This window comes from Poecile atricapillus, chromosome 3 (genome assembly GCF_030490865.1).
Source record: "Poecile atricapillus isolate bPoeAtr1 chromosome 3, bPoeAtr1.hap1, whole genome shotgun sequence".
Lineage (NCBI taxonomy): Eukaryota > Metazoa > Chordata > Aves > Passeriformes > Paridae > Poecile > Poecile atricapillus.
Window position 1 is genome coordinate 106,605,800 of NC_081251.1, and position 16,944 is coordinate 106,622,743.

Genomic DNA, 16,944 nt, shown 5'->3' on the forward strand with positions numbered 1-16,944 from the left:
CCCAGTCATCAGTTTTGTGCCAGAGCAGTGGCGTAGGTTGGACAATGTCATTCACAGCCCTACTCTATTTATAGGGTATTTCAGCAGCCCCTCCTGTAGCTCCTGTTTCCAGATTTAAAAGCTTTCATGCTATGTTGTCTTTTCTCATTTTCTACTGGCAGAAAAAGGAAAGAGTTGCCTTTTGCTTTGAAATGCAGCAGAGCACTTCTGCTTCTCTTTCCAGACCATGGCTCCCATCCCTCAGATCTGGAGACAAGTCAGGCAGGGCTGTGAGTGAGGCACCTGCCGGAGCAGAAAAGTCTGTCTAAGCAGAAGTTACTTCTACTTAGCTGCCCATGCCTTGACTTCCAAGACAATGGGAGATGGCTGGTGAAGACCAGTAGCAAATGAGGAAAAAGTGGGTCTAAAGGCACAAGCATCCAATTGAGAATGGAATTAGAGGAGGGGATTAGGGTGGAAATGTACCATGCAGATGCAGCATTTCGCCTCGGCTGAGCCCTGACAGCCAGTCCTTGTCACCTGCAGCAGTGGCCTGATCCAGCTCCAAGTCAAGGTTTATAATTTGGGAGTTGAAAAGGCTTTTTGGTATAGGCCAGATGTAACTTGAAGAAACTGCAACACCGAGGTGCCTGGCATGAGAAATGTTGCATTAGAATAACACTCTGCATCTTAATTTTAAATTACTGTCATTTGCTGGTCCTCTGTGTTTCTCCGGCTTTGCTTTCCCCTTTCCCTTTCTCCTTCCAAACAACCCAGACAGTCCTTTTGATGTTACCTTTTTCTGTCATGCTGTTTGTGTGATACAATGTTTATTTTTCAAAGCCTGAGGAGGACTTTATAACATTCATGATCACAGAACAGCTTTGCTTTAAAAGCTCATTAGTTAGAGCTTGTCTCCTGGTTGTTGCTTTCAGTGACAGAAAAACATATATATCCCTGTGTGTTTATTGTGTCTCACTGACTTTCCTGGTGGGAGGAAATGCTGATAAAGGGCTTGAAGTGAAGTGTTGACTGCACCAATGAATGCTCATTTTCTAGGTTTTTTTAGTAGATGGAACAAGTAATCCTCAGCTGAGCAGGCTGGCAGTGCCTGGACCTTGGACAGCAAAAGTTTGACATAATTGCCAGTATTGACCAAACCCATCAGGAAAACACAGGTTTCAGATACACCATGAACTCCAATTATTTTTGTACAAACTGGTACCTGGAAAGAGGATGGAGTTGCCCCTATGGAGGAGAGAAGTTAGTGATTTTACAAGATGCTACCAGAGGATATGGCAGTGAGCTTGTGCCTGGCTCTGTATCACTGCCTTGTGTCTGCTGAAGATCTCTGTGGGCAAGCTGGGAGTGGTGCAGGGTGCTGCAGGTTCTGTGGGACAGACACACAAACTGCAGCTCCAGAGTCTGTGGTAGTAGTGACATCTACTGTGGTGTGCTTTGCTGCTCACAAAATACCTTTTTCTTGTAAAATATGTAAGTTTTGTTTGTGTTATTTGGTGTTGTTTTCTCAGTTGTTCAGAAAGTACATCCAGGCCCTCTTTAGAATAATGAGATTAGACTGAAATTCATGCAGTAGAAATTGGTTTCTTTCAAGATGCTCTTATTTTAAAACTTCCTTTTTTTTAGATGCTCCAAGTTTCTACTCTGCAAGCACAAAGCATAGGCACTCACTGAAAAATCTGATCTAATAAGGCCTCTTTGGGAGCTGCAATTTCAAGCAGAACACCAAAGATAAAAAAAATTGTGATAAAACCAAAGGAGAGCTGGCAACATTTGGCACTCCCTGCTGTACATGGTGGCAGAGAGCTGCTGCCTCCAAAGGGATGGGACTGCTTCTCCAGCTTTGTCTTTCCCACTTTGGTACAGCAAAGTCATCCTTCAAGTTGCTCAGGTTACCTCAGCATCCCTAAGAACCTGAGTCACAGGTCTTGCTAAGCTTATTAAAGCAGAAATATGTTCTAATATTCTAATATTCAACTTGAATCTGAAGTTCTGAGTGTTGGAAGGAGTATAAAATTGCAATGACTGATGCTCTAGAATTATAAAAAGAAGAAAGCCAAGTTAATTGGCTTCAGGTAATAGTAAATAGATTGCACAGTCTTTCCTGATAAAACATCCACACGTTTCTAATAACACCCTGGCTAAGTAGCTGTCACTTCTGCAGCAGCATCCTTCCCTCATTTGTCTTACAGCATCACAAAATAGATTAGGTTAAGCTTCGAAAAAGGCATACTTATTCCAAACCAGAGCAGAAATGCTCACACTAATCCAAACTGATGCTCAAAGGTAGACAGGTCCTCAGTCTATTTAACTGTTGGGTTTTTGTTATCTTTTCTAGGTGTAGGTACCCCAGCATATTAATTCTTAAAAACTTAAATGTTTTAGTAGCATTATAAATCAAAGTTTTCACTTTTCTTTCTGCACGTAAAACTTCTTGCTCCATTTATGTGTAAACGTGATTAGACCTGCACTGTGTGTTGTACACAAAACAATACTCAGCTTGCTACAAAAGTTCTGACCTTACAGCCTTAATTTTTGTAAGGTTCTGAGTGTCCTGACCTGTGCTATGTAATAAAAAAGCTGAGTTTAGGATCTTGTGAGGAACAGCTTTAGTTCAATGGAAAGGTCTGAGTTTCCTTACTGTCATTTTTAATTGTGTCCTTTGAAGTGTTCAGTAGGTTTAAGAGCGTGACTTTATTTGAGTCAGTGATATGTTACTTTTACCTGCATGCCCTGGGTCCTGTGGGAGTCAAGTCAGCACTTTTATAATGGCTTTAAACAGCTGGGTATTTTTCTTCCTTTAGGCACACAGCTGGCAGCCTGGAATCAAGAACCCATACCGTGGGGTGGTGGTATGGCCTGTACCTGAAAACGTTGAAATTACTGTGACTCTCTTCAAGGTATGTTTTTTTGAAAGCATAATCCTTACTATTTCCTAAAAAATACATGAAAAATTTGGTCTGGAAATTTTTAGATTACAATCACAAGGTCTAATCTTGCTGGTTTTATGTCATTAACCACACAACCTTACGTCCTCAGTTCAAATCTGGGTGAGAGGGATGGTCTGTTCCCTGCCAAAGCTGACTTCTGTAGTTTAGTTGACACACTGAAATACCCATTGAGCTGATTATGGCGAGGCATTGGCACAGAGTCCAGCACATGTGTAACTGTGCACGTAGTACATGTGTAAGGACTTGGCATGGGTTACAGCCTGGTAGGTTTTCTTTAAATACTGGAAGGCAGAAGTTGTCATAACACAGTCATTTCTAGACTTCCTTGTTCAGTTTCAGTGCACACTATTGGCTGCAACAGAATCCAGCTCCTCATTTCCCATTATTTAGAACGCTACACAACCATCACAGCACTGATGTGATTGCAGCTGTAAGAGTGGGTGTGCAGTATTTGAGTAGCACAGAGAATTATAAGATTTACAGGGAAATTTTTTATTTTTTTAACTTTTTTTGCATTTGTTCTACTAGAAAAAAAAGCTTATTTGTGTGGCTGTGAAGCAGGAGGAGGAAGTTATGCTTGAAGTTATTTCTCAAATATCATTGGGCAAGGCCCTTTCTGCATAAACAATGTAGCTTTGCATGCATGACAGTGTAGGAGGCTGAAGATTTCTGAGATTTTCATTCCATAGTTTTTCCTCATTCTTTACTCTGCTGCCTTCATCTACATTCTGGCTGTTCTTATTTCTAGCTGCTCCCTTTGCAGCTTAGGGCAACAGTAACATACTTCTTTCTAACTAGTAATATTTGTATTTTTTTGTCTTGGGGAATTTCCTGAGCTTGGATGTGGCTTCTGATTAGCCTTAGAATGGGAATTTATTACTTGGTTCATTAAAATTAAAAAAAGGGGTTGCCTTCTTTCCCCCCCACTTTTTTTTAATTCCTGCCTTTGGGATGAACACAAACTTTTCAGGTTGGCAGTGATCATAAACTATCATAAACTTGTCTCTCTTCTTAGCAAACACATAGTCTTCAACTGAGATTCAAAAGTTCACTACCAAAAATTGGTAGGGTCTCTGCTTGGACTAAGAAACTTGTCAGCTTTATGTGGCAATGCTACATGTCTGTACAATCTGAGCGTGGTTATGCAACACTGTAAATGTTTCTTGATATTTTCAACATTTAAAGTGAAGCAGAAATGTGCATAAATATTGATTGTGATAATGATGTTACCTGAAGGATGAGAAATAAAGTTTTTTTTGGGTCCAGCTCTGTGATACTGTGGCTTTGGAATGAGGGTGTCTTCCAGCCTTCTCTTGCCATTCCATTTTTTAATTACAATTTACATTTGTACTGGTTCAGGGTTCTGTTGTGTAGAACAGCACAGCAGCCTTGTTAGTTGTGTAACTGAGACTGAGGGTAGTTGTGAGGGATGGAAGGGCCTCTGGAGCCAGTGTCAGGTATTAAAAAAGCTTAATTTTACCCTGCAGGCAGATCTGTTCACTAGACTTCTTCCTCTACCCTAAAAATGAGCCTGCCTGTCACAAGAATTGGTCTGGAAAGAGGAGTGTGAATAACCCCAGCAGCTGTGCCTACTGTAAATGGTACTCACTGGTCTCTGGGGGAATGAGCACTGGATTTATAATCAAAATGTTGAGAACCATCACACTATCAGGCAGCTCTTACTGTAAAATCTGCTCTAATTGATCCTCCAGCTCTAACAAGAGTGTCTGTGAGTGGCCAGGTACCCTTTGTTCTCTGTAAGGGAATGCATGGGTGGCACAGAGCAGTTTGTTGAGCAGGCTGTGTGATGGCCCAGGGCTGCTGTACCTGTGTCAGAGCAGCAGCCTGAGTTGTGAGGGGCAGGGGACTGCAGGCAGAAGATGGTCTTGGCCCAGTTCAGGCTGTGCCCAGTTCCCTGATGGCTTTGTTGGCTCTGTGGTGCTTCAGCTGCAGCACAGGACGTGTCCCAGCACCCACTGAGCTGGCATTTCTGTAGTTGTAGGTTCTGGGCAAAGGCAGTCAGAAAGAACTGGATGTTTGTCACACAGCTGGTGCATTGTGTGGGCAGCGCTGGAGCAGTGGGAAGTGTGTGATGGCACTCTGCAGCCGCCTTTCTGGAGCTGACTTGGAAGTTGGGTATTTATATTGTTCCTTCCTCTGGAAGAAAGGGGACAAAAAGACTGAAAACAGTAAAGCTCAGAAAAAGAGGCTGCTCATCTTGCAGTTCTGTAAAATTCCTTTTTGGAGCCAACCCCCTGCGTAGGAGGGTGCTTATTGAAGGGTTGGCACTTCGCAGTACGTGCACTCGGCCTGGCCTTGTTTAACAACCAGGAGCTGTTCGCTTTCACCACCACCTGAGAAGCTCAGAGAGCTGCTGCCTCTGTGTCCACCCTGGCAGAGCCCAGAGCTGGGAGCTGGCTGCTCCCACAGAGCTGTGTAGCAATCACAGATAACAAATGAGTGCTGTTGGGAATGGAAGGAGGGGGCTCCAGACAGACAGCTATGTGTTGTGGGAAATGATTCACACACTAGTGGCAGTGCATTCGTAAGTGGCTGTTGAAATGTGTTGCTGGTAGGATTAGGAGATAAGTCAAGGTTTCAAGTGCTGATGAGAATGTTAAGAGTCTCCTCTCCAGCAGTCAGCTGTGGACACTTCAGAGCTGGCTAAGCAAAATGCCTGTGATCAGTCAACAGATGAGATATTCTGCATTATCTGCACAGCCCTGCTTTGGGTGTTACCTTGTTTATGACAACATATTTGTAATTCTTGCACAAGCAAAGTACTGAAGAGATTACAACCTTCATTTAGAAAACTTTAACTTCAAGTAATTTTAAGCTTTTGTTTGTTTGTTTCAATTAATTCCAGGCTGCTGGTAAAATTTCATAATGCCCTGGAGTCATGATGAAAAGCATCATATGGATATATTGATCCACCTTCCCTTGACTAGCTGTAGCTCCTGCCCATCCAGCCACTGAAGTGCTAATTACATAAAAAATTCCATCTGTTCTGAAAGTTTAACTTCCTTTGCTGAGCTCCACACTGATGTTTAGTTATGCCTTGGGTTTTTCAACCAAACTGGGGAGAAAGAAACATCATGAAACAATAAGCCTATTGTGCATTTAAAATCCATAATTTGTGGTGCTTTCATTGAAAGATTCACAAGTGCCAGAAAAGCCAGAGCTGAATTTTCATTTTTTTTTTACCATGGTTGTGCTCCAGAAGTTAATTTTTTAGATTCCTTACATTAGGAAAGTTTAACTACTATGTGTGAAAACTTGTATACTTTTCTGTGGGTTTATTTACAAGCAGAGATCTTTATCAGCTGAGAGAGATTTTAAACCAGAAATTTTCAGTGCTTTTAATAAAGCTAAATGAACATCAATTGTACTACGAGGATTTAAATTGCAACATCATTATGTTCTAGCTCAAAAGCAAAGTGACTTCCTGAGCAAAAATGTTTGTTCTTCAGGAGTAAGCATGGACTTTGCTTCATTGGATTACGCAAAACACTTGTTTTGTCAGTAATGTACATGGTTTATCACACCAATGTCCATTGCAATGGCAGGGACCATTACCAACTCTTAATTCCAAGGTTTGAAAAAGACATTTTTAAAGGCATAGCTTTCTAAGCACACACACAAAAAGTTTATGAGTAAAATAAGAATTAAATAGATGTTCAAGGCATACTTGTGTAGTTGAAAGTATTCCTGTCCCCACATACTACTCAGAAAAAAATCCCTGTCATTCTTCTTGAAAGCCCAAGTCTATCATGCTTTGATTTTATAGAATAATAACTGTCCATGCAGGAACACGGCACCAAAGGCAATGTGTTTCTCAGGGGAGGAAAAAAAAGAACCCAAATCAGCCCCAAACCTCTTCATAATGCCATTTCTCATAAGTAAGGACCAAGTTCAGGTTCAGAATATACTTATTTCAGTTTAGGAGGGACCAAGGTCTTGACCAGATACTATGGAGAATACTCCGTAGGAGCGAAAACCAGTTCCATAGGCAAGGTGTTGTGTGTCAGACATAAAAATCATTAGCTTGGGGGAATAAGCACATTTGCATATAAAAAAAGTTAAATTGTTAAAAATGTAAAGGATTAGTGGGGGACTAATTTAAAAAAAAAATATTAAAAAAAAAATATAGATTCAATGCTTGTTGCCTTTCTCAGGGGCTTTACAGGAAAGTGTGAGCTTGGTGTGGTGATGCACAGGGATGTTTCTGCTGGTCTCCTCAAAGCTCCCTGCTTTCTGGCAGCTCCAATTAAAGCTGATCACAGTTGTATGTGGTTTTCTAGACTAATCAGACCTCTGTAATCGGCACTGGAAGCAACAAGAATTGGGTCAAATTCTGAGTCTTGTGCAGTTTCAAGCAGGCAAGTACAAAAGCTGAGGACAGATGCTGGAGTACCCGGAGCATCTGCTGCAGGTCACTGGTAAAGGGAGATCACACACCCTGTCAGCGTTTGATGTGATTCATTGTGACAGTCCTTAAGTAGTTATTCCCCAGGAAGAAAGACTGAAGATTAAGGCTGGTATGAAGTGATCTAATTGAAAGACAAGCTTCAAAAACCAGGAACGCTTAGGGAGGAGACGTGGGGAAGGAAAGGAGGAAGGGACTAACAGTATGAAGGTCTTCCCTACCCACTCGCCTGCTGATTAGGAAATGCAGCAGTCCCCTGATATGTCCTTTGTTCCTATTACAATAAATACAAAAATAAATCTGAATATAACCTGAATTACTGGAGAAGTTTTACATTTGTTCAGTCCTCTGAGACCACCTTGTACTCTGCAGAAAAGATCTAGTCCTTGACAGAATGGATTCATGATGGGCTGATCAACAGAGAACAGAAAAATGTGTCTGACATACCCTTTCTCTTCCTAATCCCAGAAGAGTTGACTTTTTGAGTAGTTGGCATGTAGATGGTGTCACAGAAAGAAGCTAAGGGGTGGGATTGCAAAGAAAAGCTGATGTCCTGTCTCTTGCACAGTTCCCTGCTATTTGCTTCTTAACTGAGTGTTACTTTTGGCACACTAAGGTCATCTTGAGAGACAAGAAAGAGAGGAAAAAAGGGTAGAGAAAAAAGGCTCTAAAACTTAGTTGAAGATGCTGAAAGGGATCATCAAACTGAGACAGGAAAATGGGACCCATGTCTTGGTATTAGAAATGAAGGGGTTTTTTTTTCACATAGCAAAATGAGGAGGAGCAACAGGCTGTTCAATCCATTTGCCCTAATGCTTACAGTTTTCAGTTCTTGGTGAAACCATAGTGAGTGCTGGATAGAGTGTAATTCTGCATCTGTGGTATACTGGCGAAGCAAATACACATTATAAAAAAAAAAAAAAAAAATCTCTTGCCAACTCCCATCATTTTACAGTGAGATGTGAGGCAATTTGTTCCTTAATCTTTTTAAGTAATTTTCATTATCATTTGCTTTTAGGAAATAGGAATGAGGTCTGTTTATAACTCTTGACTAGGTATTCCCAGCTTGTATCTGCTTGAAGGTGAGGTGAGGTTTTGTGTGCCCTATTACCAGAGAGTGCTTTCATACAGTACTGGAGCTTTCCAAAGGCTGCTATAACCATTACTCCTGGAGTTATTCTTCTTTGGAATAGCATTTTTTTTCCTAAAGCATAGTCACCTGTATAGTCCTCAAATAATAGTTTGCGAAATACATCACATGACTTTTTTGTGGAGAATGAATGGAGAATATGGATTAGCCAGTGAGGGAAGTGTGTGGTGGTGTGGATTTTTTCACTGATATTTGCTCTCTTCAAATCCAAAATAAGATGAACAATTAGCCAGGTGTATAGAAACGTCACCTGTTATGGAGACCACATGAGGAAATGTCAGCCCCAAATGTAACATGTTGTTTGCAGTAGAAACTATTATAACTATAATAATACAAGAAACTCTGTTATAACTATAATCATACATGTATCTGTTTACATGACCACACAAAGTCCTAAGTTAATCAGAAATAGGACTCTATGCTGTTCCTTGGGCTTCTCATAAAAGGATTTTAGTGGAAGAGTGAAGCCACTTACAATGTCTGTTGCGAGGAAATGCTAATGCTTATATATATAAAATTATTCAGGGTTTTCTCTTTCTGGAGACATTTAAAAACTAATAAGAAACTTTTTTTTTTTTTTAAATCTGGATTTGCCTTTAAATCTCAAATATTCTACACATATGCAAAGTGTTCATGTATCAGCATATTTAATACTCTCTGAACATGTGGTAAGACTGCTCATTAGAGAAGTCCTTGAAGCTTTTAAGAGCTGTTTTGGGGCAATACACTGCATTTATCTTCCTAAAGTGTTCACAACTTGCTTTCAAGTGTGTGCTAAAATGTTGAACATTAAGGAGTCTTTGCATTATACAGTGTTATTTTGCTCTGTCAATGATCAGAAATACTCAGCAGAGCACCTGGTTCTGTAGCCCTCAGAGGTGTGAGTTTTATTGCCACTGACAGAGAGCTTGGTTTGACTTTATAGATTATTGCCTTGCAGAAATAAAACAGGGAGCGTTTTGTTTGTTACATGGGATAAAATATTGGACCCTGACTTTGGAAGCAGTTTTAGGTCAGCCTGTGAGCTTGTCCTAATAGCTTTTGGGGGAGTTAGGGGAAAGAAATTTAGCAGGATGAAATATTTAAGAGTTGAGTCACTTATTATGGAGTAACTTATTAAAACAAAAAGTGGTTAATGATCCCATTAAATCTCATTATGTCATTTCATGCTGTATCAAAGGAAGCAATTAAACAGAAAGGTAATTGCCCCAGGTTAACTCCTAAAAAAATATAAGTATTTAATGGCTGGATTACAGAAAGTTACATCTTTAGAATTTATGTAGTATACACCAAACCTGTAGGTATGATGTACTTTATTTACATAATGCAGAATTCCACAAACCTGATTAATGTGATGGAGTGATAACTACATAATCTGATATTTACAAGACATGAATTGGAACATGGAGATACCTCAGTATAATTTTGTATGTATCTACTTGCCCTTCTGTCCTTATGGTTACTGATACAGCGTGTTTTGACACTCATTTGCAGGATTTAAATTATTATCCTTTTTTAAAAAAACTCTTAAAAGATTTATTCATCTATAAAAACAAATCATCGGTTTTGACATAAGTTTTTAACAACATCTAATATTCTTTCACTGGAAGTGTTTTACAGGGGGGCTGCATGGAACCCACTTGGCTGGGTTTTGGAGGAAGGATGCACAAGAGGAGATGGGGTAATATCCTCCTAGAAGTGTTACTGTAGTTCATCCAAAGAGGAGGTTCATTTAAGAGCACACTTCCCAAGTATTTTGTGTGCTGGAAAAAATAAAGAAAAAAAAATTTTTTTTCTCTGGTTGTTGATGCTATAAGCTTGTAACTTACAGAATATTTTATGTATTCAGAGAAAACTAGTTAGAAAGTGGCACAGTACTTCTCCCCACTGTTTGACTTCAAAGCAAAACTGAAGTGAAACAAGGGTTAAAGCAAAGACTAAGATAGGGTGAGTCAAGAAGATTAAATGTGAGGCTTGTAGCATTATGGAAAGAAAAAGAAGATGGTACTAAGGGATATAATATAGTAGAAAAAAATCTTGATGCATTTTGTTAATTTAAAGCATCAAGATGGAATTGCTGTGCTTGCTGTAGTGTCAGGACCAGTTGCCAAATAGAAGCAAGAAAACTGAGATGCTGAGAGGGTCTGATATATGACATTGGGAAATGCTGATGATATGGAAATGACATTTACTTCCAAACACCTATGGCATGCAAACATCAGAGGAGAATTGAGTGTTTTCCTTTAACTAGAAATAATAGGATAGAATTGAGGTATAGCAAAAGCAGGTTTCATGTCAAAAGAAAGACTTGAGACACGTGTTCTTAGTGTGAGAATCTATTTTGCACGAGGAGTAGAAATTTTGCTGCAGTTGTTCAGTACTCAGACTGGATGATCAATAATTTTTTTTAAAAAAAGTATTTTGTTTAAAGTAAGATCCTTGGTAGAGGATTGAGAGGAACAACTAAGTGTCCTCTCCACTGTTATTTTACTTTCAGACAACAACAATACAGATCACTCCAGCAGACTGAAAGCTCATTAAATTAAAAAAAAAAAAAAAAGAAAAAGCGCCAAATATATGAACTTCATTGTTATTTTTCTTCCTGTTAGTGAAAATGTTTTCTGATCCTCACATGTGATATGATAGAAATGTTGTGAACTCAGTATAAGTATTGAAGGAATCTGCAGTAGAAGGAGGTGCTGTGCTGAAGCTGTGACTTTGGATCTCTCTTGTGCTCATAGAATCTGGGCCTGAGGAGGTTGAGGTGTGCATCTACTCACTCCAGATGGAAGCAAGTGGCTCCCTCCACTGTTATCTGCAAGATTTGGATTTGTTTGGTTTATCAGGGATGTGAAACTTGAGAATTAAAGAGAGACTTTTTTTCCTGGTTTTTTCCCCCCCTGAATTAAAGGAAACAGAATTACAGGCCTTCAACAGCATCAATCTCATGTTTGTATCTGTAAAAGTCTCTATTAAATCCTCACTGGCAGTTTTACCCCAATTTGTTCATCATATAGTGGACATCCTATAAAGCCTACATCCTAGCTAAAATATTTCCCTCTGGCATCTTCTGTGGGTAAAAATAATTCAGACTGTATGAAAATCTTGGCTGTGTTGCAGTCTCTTGCATCCTGGATTATTTTTAGACTCAAGTTCTCTGGTTTGTTTTTCTAGGATCCCCATGCTGAAGAGTTTGAAGACAAGGAATGGATGTTTGTCATAGAGAATGTAAGCTGGAATGTTTTCTATATATACTGTTTTTCTATACATACAAGACTGAATAATTAAAAAAGATTAAAAGGTGTCCAGATGCTGAAAAAATCTTGAATAAAATTTGAGCAGCTGAACCACTGTAAATCCTAGCTCTGTAGTAATGAAGGCTTATTAAAATACCTATTGTTACATTACAATTAAAATACAGGAGAGGGGAGTGCTAAATTCTTTCCCTGCAAGCATCAGTCTGCCTTGCATTAGTTTGTTGTGAGCAGTGGAGTGAACAAGTTCGAGCTGGGTCATGACTCACTGTTTTATGGGCTGTGACACATTATTTGTGTATGAGCAGGGCGGTGAACAAGTCAGAGCTGGGTTATGACATCTGTACGTCCCAAATGGCAGCTCTGGGCTGGAGTGCCACTCTCTAGGGGAGAGCAGGGGCTCGTTGCTCGCCTTTGATGGGTGAGTAATTTGGGGCAGGATGGAGGAGCCGTGGTCACGCAGTGAGGAGTGCGAGTCATGAGCTGCTCCCTGGGATCCCTCTGCATGTCCTGTGCACAGAGTGAAAACCCTAAAGCTGCTCCTGCGAGTCTCTGACTCCTCCAAGCCAGCAGCTCCCAGAACTTGACGGAGAGCTGAGTTCCTGAGGGCTGTGCAAACAAGAGGTTTGGCCAAACTGCAGTGCCTGACATTGCAGAGAGCAAGTGCTTCATGAAGTACTTTTTTCCTTTCCCTTTTCTGTGCTGGGCCACAGCTTCCGCTCGGGGGCTGAAAAAAGGGAAGCTGCTTTACCTGAGGTTTTCTTGAAAAAGGAACTTTGTCTTCGAATAGATTTTAAAAGTTTGTGGTAGCAAGGTAGTGTTCACTGCTCATAAATATAGTTTCATTATGGGCTGTTTCTCAGGAAGATGATTTAATTTTTATGTTGTTTTTAAACAAAAAAGCAATTACTCTTCTACCAAGTACTACCACATAGCACTGAGGTGTGGGGAAGCAATGGATTTTGCCTATCTTTTTTTACCTAAAAATGCTTCTTTTTCTTGTCAATATTGGAAAATTACTTGAATGTCTAAAGCTAAGGTTTATTCTTATCACCAGTAACTGAACATTTAAAAAGGCTGAAAGCAAAGTGCTTTATTTATACTTTTGTTCTAAATGTCAAGTTTCTATTTTCACATGAGACACTTGTTAACACAAAACACAGTTTAGTTACTGAGTTACTGTTTCCTGGAGTTTCCTTTTCTTTCTCGCGTAGTTTATTTTAATCGGGGAAGTCTCCATCCTCAATTGTCACCATACAAGTAGCTCTGGATAAAACAATTGTCAGTGTATTTCTCAGCCAGCCCCTCTGGGTATAGCTGGATTTCCTGTGACGTTGCAGATGATATTTTTCAGGATTTTATATGGGGCATGTAGACTGAGTTTGTGTCCTGCTTTCTTTACATGTCAGTGTATTTTGTGGAGAGGGGGCTGCAGACCATCTGCTGCCTGCTCTCTGCCTCACGCCTTTGCTGAACCTTGCAGGGCAATCTTCTGTAACATGGGAACTTCTTTACAGCTGTTAGTTCATCTCACAAGAACTGCCAAATAGTCACTGGCAGGTAATGTTTATTCTTTGATTGGAGGATATAGAAATAATATCCTCAGAATAATAAATTTAATAGTTTTATTGCAAAAAATTACTGAGAGCTAAAGAAACTATAAAGCTGGCTGCTTTCTTTCTCCTTTTTTTTTTTTTTTCTTTTTTTTTCTTTCTTTTTTTTTTTTTATGCCGGAAGAAACTGAGAAACTCTTTTCCCAGGGTAACAGCTCCACTTAGTGGTGGATGAAAACATGTTCATCGGTTCGAGCAAGAGGCAAATGTTCCAATGGTTGGCTGACATTCCAGAGCATGCAACACCTGCCTGTTAGAAAAAGGGGAGGCAGGAGGTTGTTCTCCTCATTTCTTAAATTATAGGCATTTACCCTCTTTGGGCCTAAAGTGTCATTTGCCTGGTTTTACAACAATATATTTGTTATTTATCTGACAAGACCAGGTGACCTTTGGGAAGCACGGGGACATTCAGAGTCCTTTGGGACCTTTTCTGTTTTGTCCAGGGATGTTTTCTGCCCTGAGAAGCTGCAGGGATTCCTTTCCTCCTTGATCAGCAATACTCAGAACACAAAATACTGAAGTCTGAAGAGCTTAGGGCTGTGCTTTAGTTGTAAAGCTGTGTAAATTCTGCTAAAATTGTTGAGTTTGTTTCTTTTTTTAATTAGTATTAAAGTCAGTCTCCAAAATAATTTTGTTTTGCTTCAGTATGGCTGAGCAAAGACCAGGTAGAAGAGATATACAACTGCAGTTTGATACCTTTGCAGGCAGATGCTACCAAATTCCAAACAAGTTTATTCTTCACTTTCAGAGAGATTTTTAAGTAGTGATGAGGTGATTTCTGCAAGAAAGCCATGCTTTAAATGAAAAGGGAACAAGATACTTGTTTGGTTTTTTTTGTGGTTATTTTCTTCCTTGGGGTATATGTACATTACTTCATGATCCATTACCCTGATTTTTTTACCTGTAGATTTTTTTTTCTATCTGTATTTTTATTGTCCTACTCACTCTGCATTTGTGTTCTAGTATATGAACTTTGTCATCTACTGTATGTATAATCCATAAATAGTTTGATCATAGAGCAGTTTCTTACCATTTAAATCCTGGTATTCATTTTCCATCAGCCTTTTTTCTATGTCTTTATCTCCTTCACAGCTGTGTTCTGTGTATATTTACTGATAACTTTCTTGTCTCTAATTCCATCTCTCTTTAACCATGTTCTGTGTATTTGATTATCTGCTTTTACTTCATGAGGCAGTTCTTGGAATTCTTTTGCTGTTTTTAATAACGTTGCATGTTCAGGTTGGCTCTTGCAAGCCGGAGAGCAAGAAATTCATAACTCAGAATAAGACTTGCCCATGTGTAGAGTGGTAATAGGCTTTCAAAATCTTACAGATTGGTGTTAGTGTATTTTGACTATTCCATTTAAAGAGCAAGGATGAGTTGCCACCCATTTTCTAAGCCACTTGTTTTAGTAAGTGACTTTTGTCTTTCATTTCTTCTGTGGGTAACTTGAGTATATTCTGTTTACACACTTGGGTCCTTTCACTGTCTGAGTGTGTCCCCTCAGAGGTCCCAGGTGGGAGGGCAGCTTTGAAACAAAGACTTAACCCCTGAGAAGAGTTCAGCTGACCTGAAGTTTTGGGCTGTGTTTCTTGCTGTCTTCAGGTTATTTATCTAATGGAACGAGAAAGGGATAGGAGGGAAGAGAGGAGGTTTAAATTGGTCCAAAGATGTGGAAGCTTTCACTGGTTCTATGCACAAGAACTTCGTGTCAAATAAAGGTATCTGAAGCAATGGAAAAATGTCATTTTGCTTCCTAGCATGCTCAAAGCATGGAAAAGTATTTAAGAACATCCACTGGAGACAAACCATACTGTTTACTTGTTTGTTGGAAGTTTTATAGACAGTTGCTTCCTACATTCTTAATGAAACTGTGAAAGAGTCATGGAATGTTTTCCGACTTGAAAATGCACACACTGTGAAGCAAGTTTCCCAGCTTTTTGTCAAAAATATTTTTGAGCTCATGTTTGTGTCTCTAATAGCATAGTAATATATTCCAAAGTTAATAGTAGGCTTCTCTATCTTCCCACCTGTGCTTATGTTTCACCGTTGTCCATAGGTCATTCCCAGGGCTCAGGGCTGTGGTGAGCAAGCCCTTTCCAGTAGGAAATTCCACTGACAATAATTGCTGTTATTCCTGACACGAACTGTAGCCCTCTTTTTATGTGGCAGGCCTATTAAAACTTGGTCTTTGCTAATTCCAGACCTACAGGCTTGGCAGATGAATGGAGAAAAATGCTCTGCCCGTTGTTGAAGCTTTGCTCATACGTTCCTGTGAGTTGGAGCTGGAGCCAGCCTCACCTGTCTTGTACTGTTGCCACAAGGCAGCGTAATTCCAGACAAACACTTGCCTAAACAGTTTAAAAATAAAAATAAAAAATTAAGGTGGGCTCTCTGCAGCACTGCCAGTCAGCCTCTTCCAGTGCTCCATTGTCCTTGTGGGGAATCATTCTGGCCCAGATCTTGGTTGATACTCTTGAGGCTGCTCTTGTTTTCTTAGCAATTACAGCTCTGGAGAACAGTCTTTGCTCCGTGTGGCTGGAGGCTTCCTCCTTCTTGCCTCTGACTATTCAACCCCAATAATGTGATAGTGTTTGCATGTGGGATTTCACATCCCGTGATTGCATTAGCAGGTCATTAGCATTCTCTCTCCACGGATTTATTTATGTGGGTGAGAGCTCAGTGTCCTGCTCTGCTCCTGCTGCCCATGGCTTTCAGGAAGTAGCTGTGCCCAGCTCTGCTTGCACCCTGTCACCTGCCTGGGGAAGCATTCCAGGCAGAATTTCCAGGCTGTCCTTGTACTGAGATATTGGAAACTGGACTGACTTCTGCATCTGTCCTTTCTAGAGAGTCTTTGAAATAGCTTTGATGCCTTTTTAGACAATGTTTTCTAATAATGCCTGTTTGAATAGACCCACTCAAACTTCTGGAATGGGAGAAAAAAGGAGTCTATAGAGTTTGCTGTTCAAGCTGGCCTTCAGGGAAGAGTTACAAAGAGCAACGAGTTTAGGCTGAAAATACAAGATCTGACTTTTCCTTCTGTCTGTTGTTCTTGTGTAGCTTCAGGAGCCCCAGCCTAGAAAGAGTTCTGAATTGACCTCCACTGAAATTATCAGCAAAGCCTCGAAATAAAAGAAACATTACAATATGTTACAGAACAATTGACATAAACCAGCTTCATTTTATTGGTACATGTGTATTCTTTTGTGGTTGTCATCCCCCAGTCCACCCTTCCCCCCGTCACCTCCGAAATTCTGAATCATGGTTATGATTTCTCATTTTGAATGCCCTGGAGTGTGTTTTATCCCTCAAAGGTTTGGGGAGATTATTTCTCTCTCTTAAAATGCCTGGCATAGCACCACAAATGGTGATCATAACATCACAAAGGTGATAAATAAGGTGAAAGTAATGGGAAAGAGAGGGCAGGTGGTGGGACATAGAAATGAATTTGTTTCTAGTCTTAAAGCAGACCAATTTTAAATGTGATACAATAAAATGAGGTATTAGCAAAAAGTTTTCATCAGATACAGCTCTGAATATGTTGTTTTCC

General features: G+C 40.0%; 1 protein-coding gene across 14 annotated transcripts in view; it reads left to right on the plus strand.

Annotated features, from left to right (window-relative positions):
- The window catches only part of EHBP1 (EH domain binding protein 1), a 207,987-nt gene that overhangs the window by 34,289 nt on the left and 156,754 nt on the right, over positions 1–16,944 (plus strand). For all 14 annotated transcript variants that reach the window (XR_009277165.1, XM_058834762.1, XM_058834763.1 and 11 more), the window contains exons 4-5: positions 2,805–2,900; positions 11,702–11,755. Coding sequence is in view for 13 of the 14 variants with exons in the window: in XM_058834762.1 (XP_058690745.1) it covers positions 2,805–2,900; positions 11,702–11,755 (150 nt within the window). In the remaining variant the exon portion in view is untranslated. The remainder of the gene's footprint in view (positions 1–2,804; positions 2,901–11,701; positions 11,756–16,944) is intronic.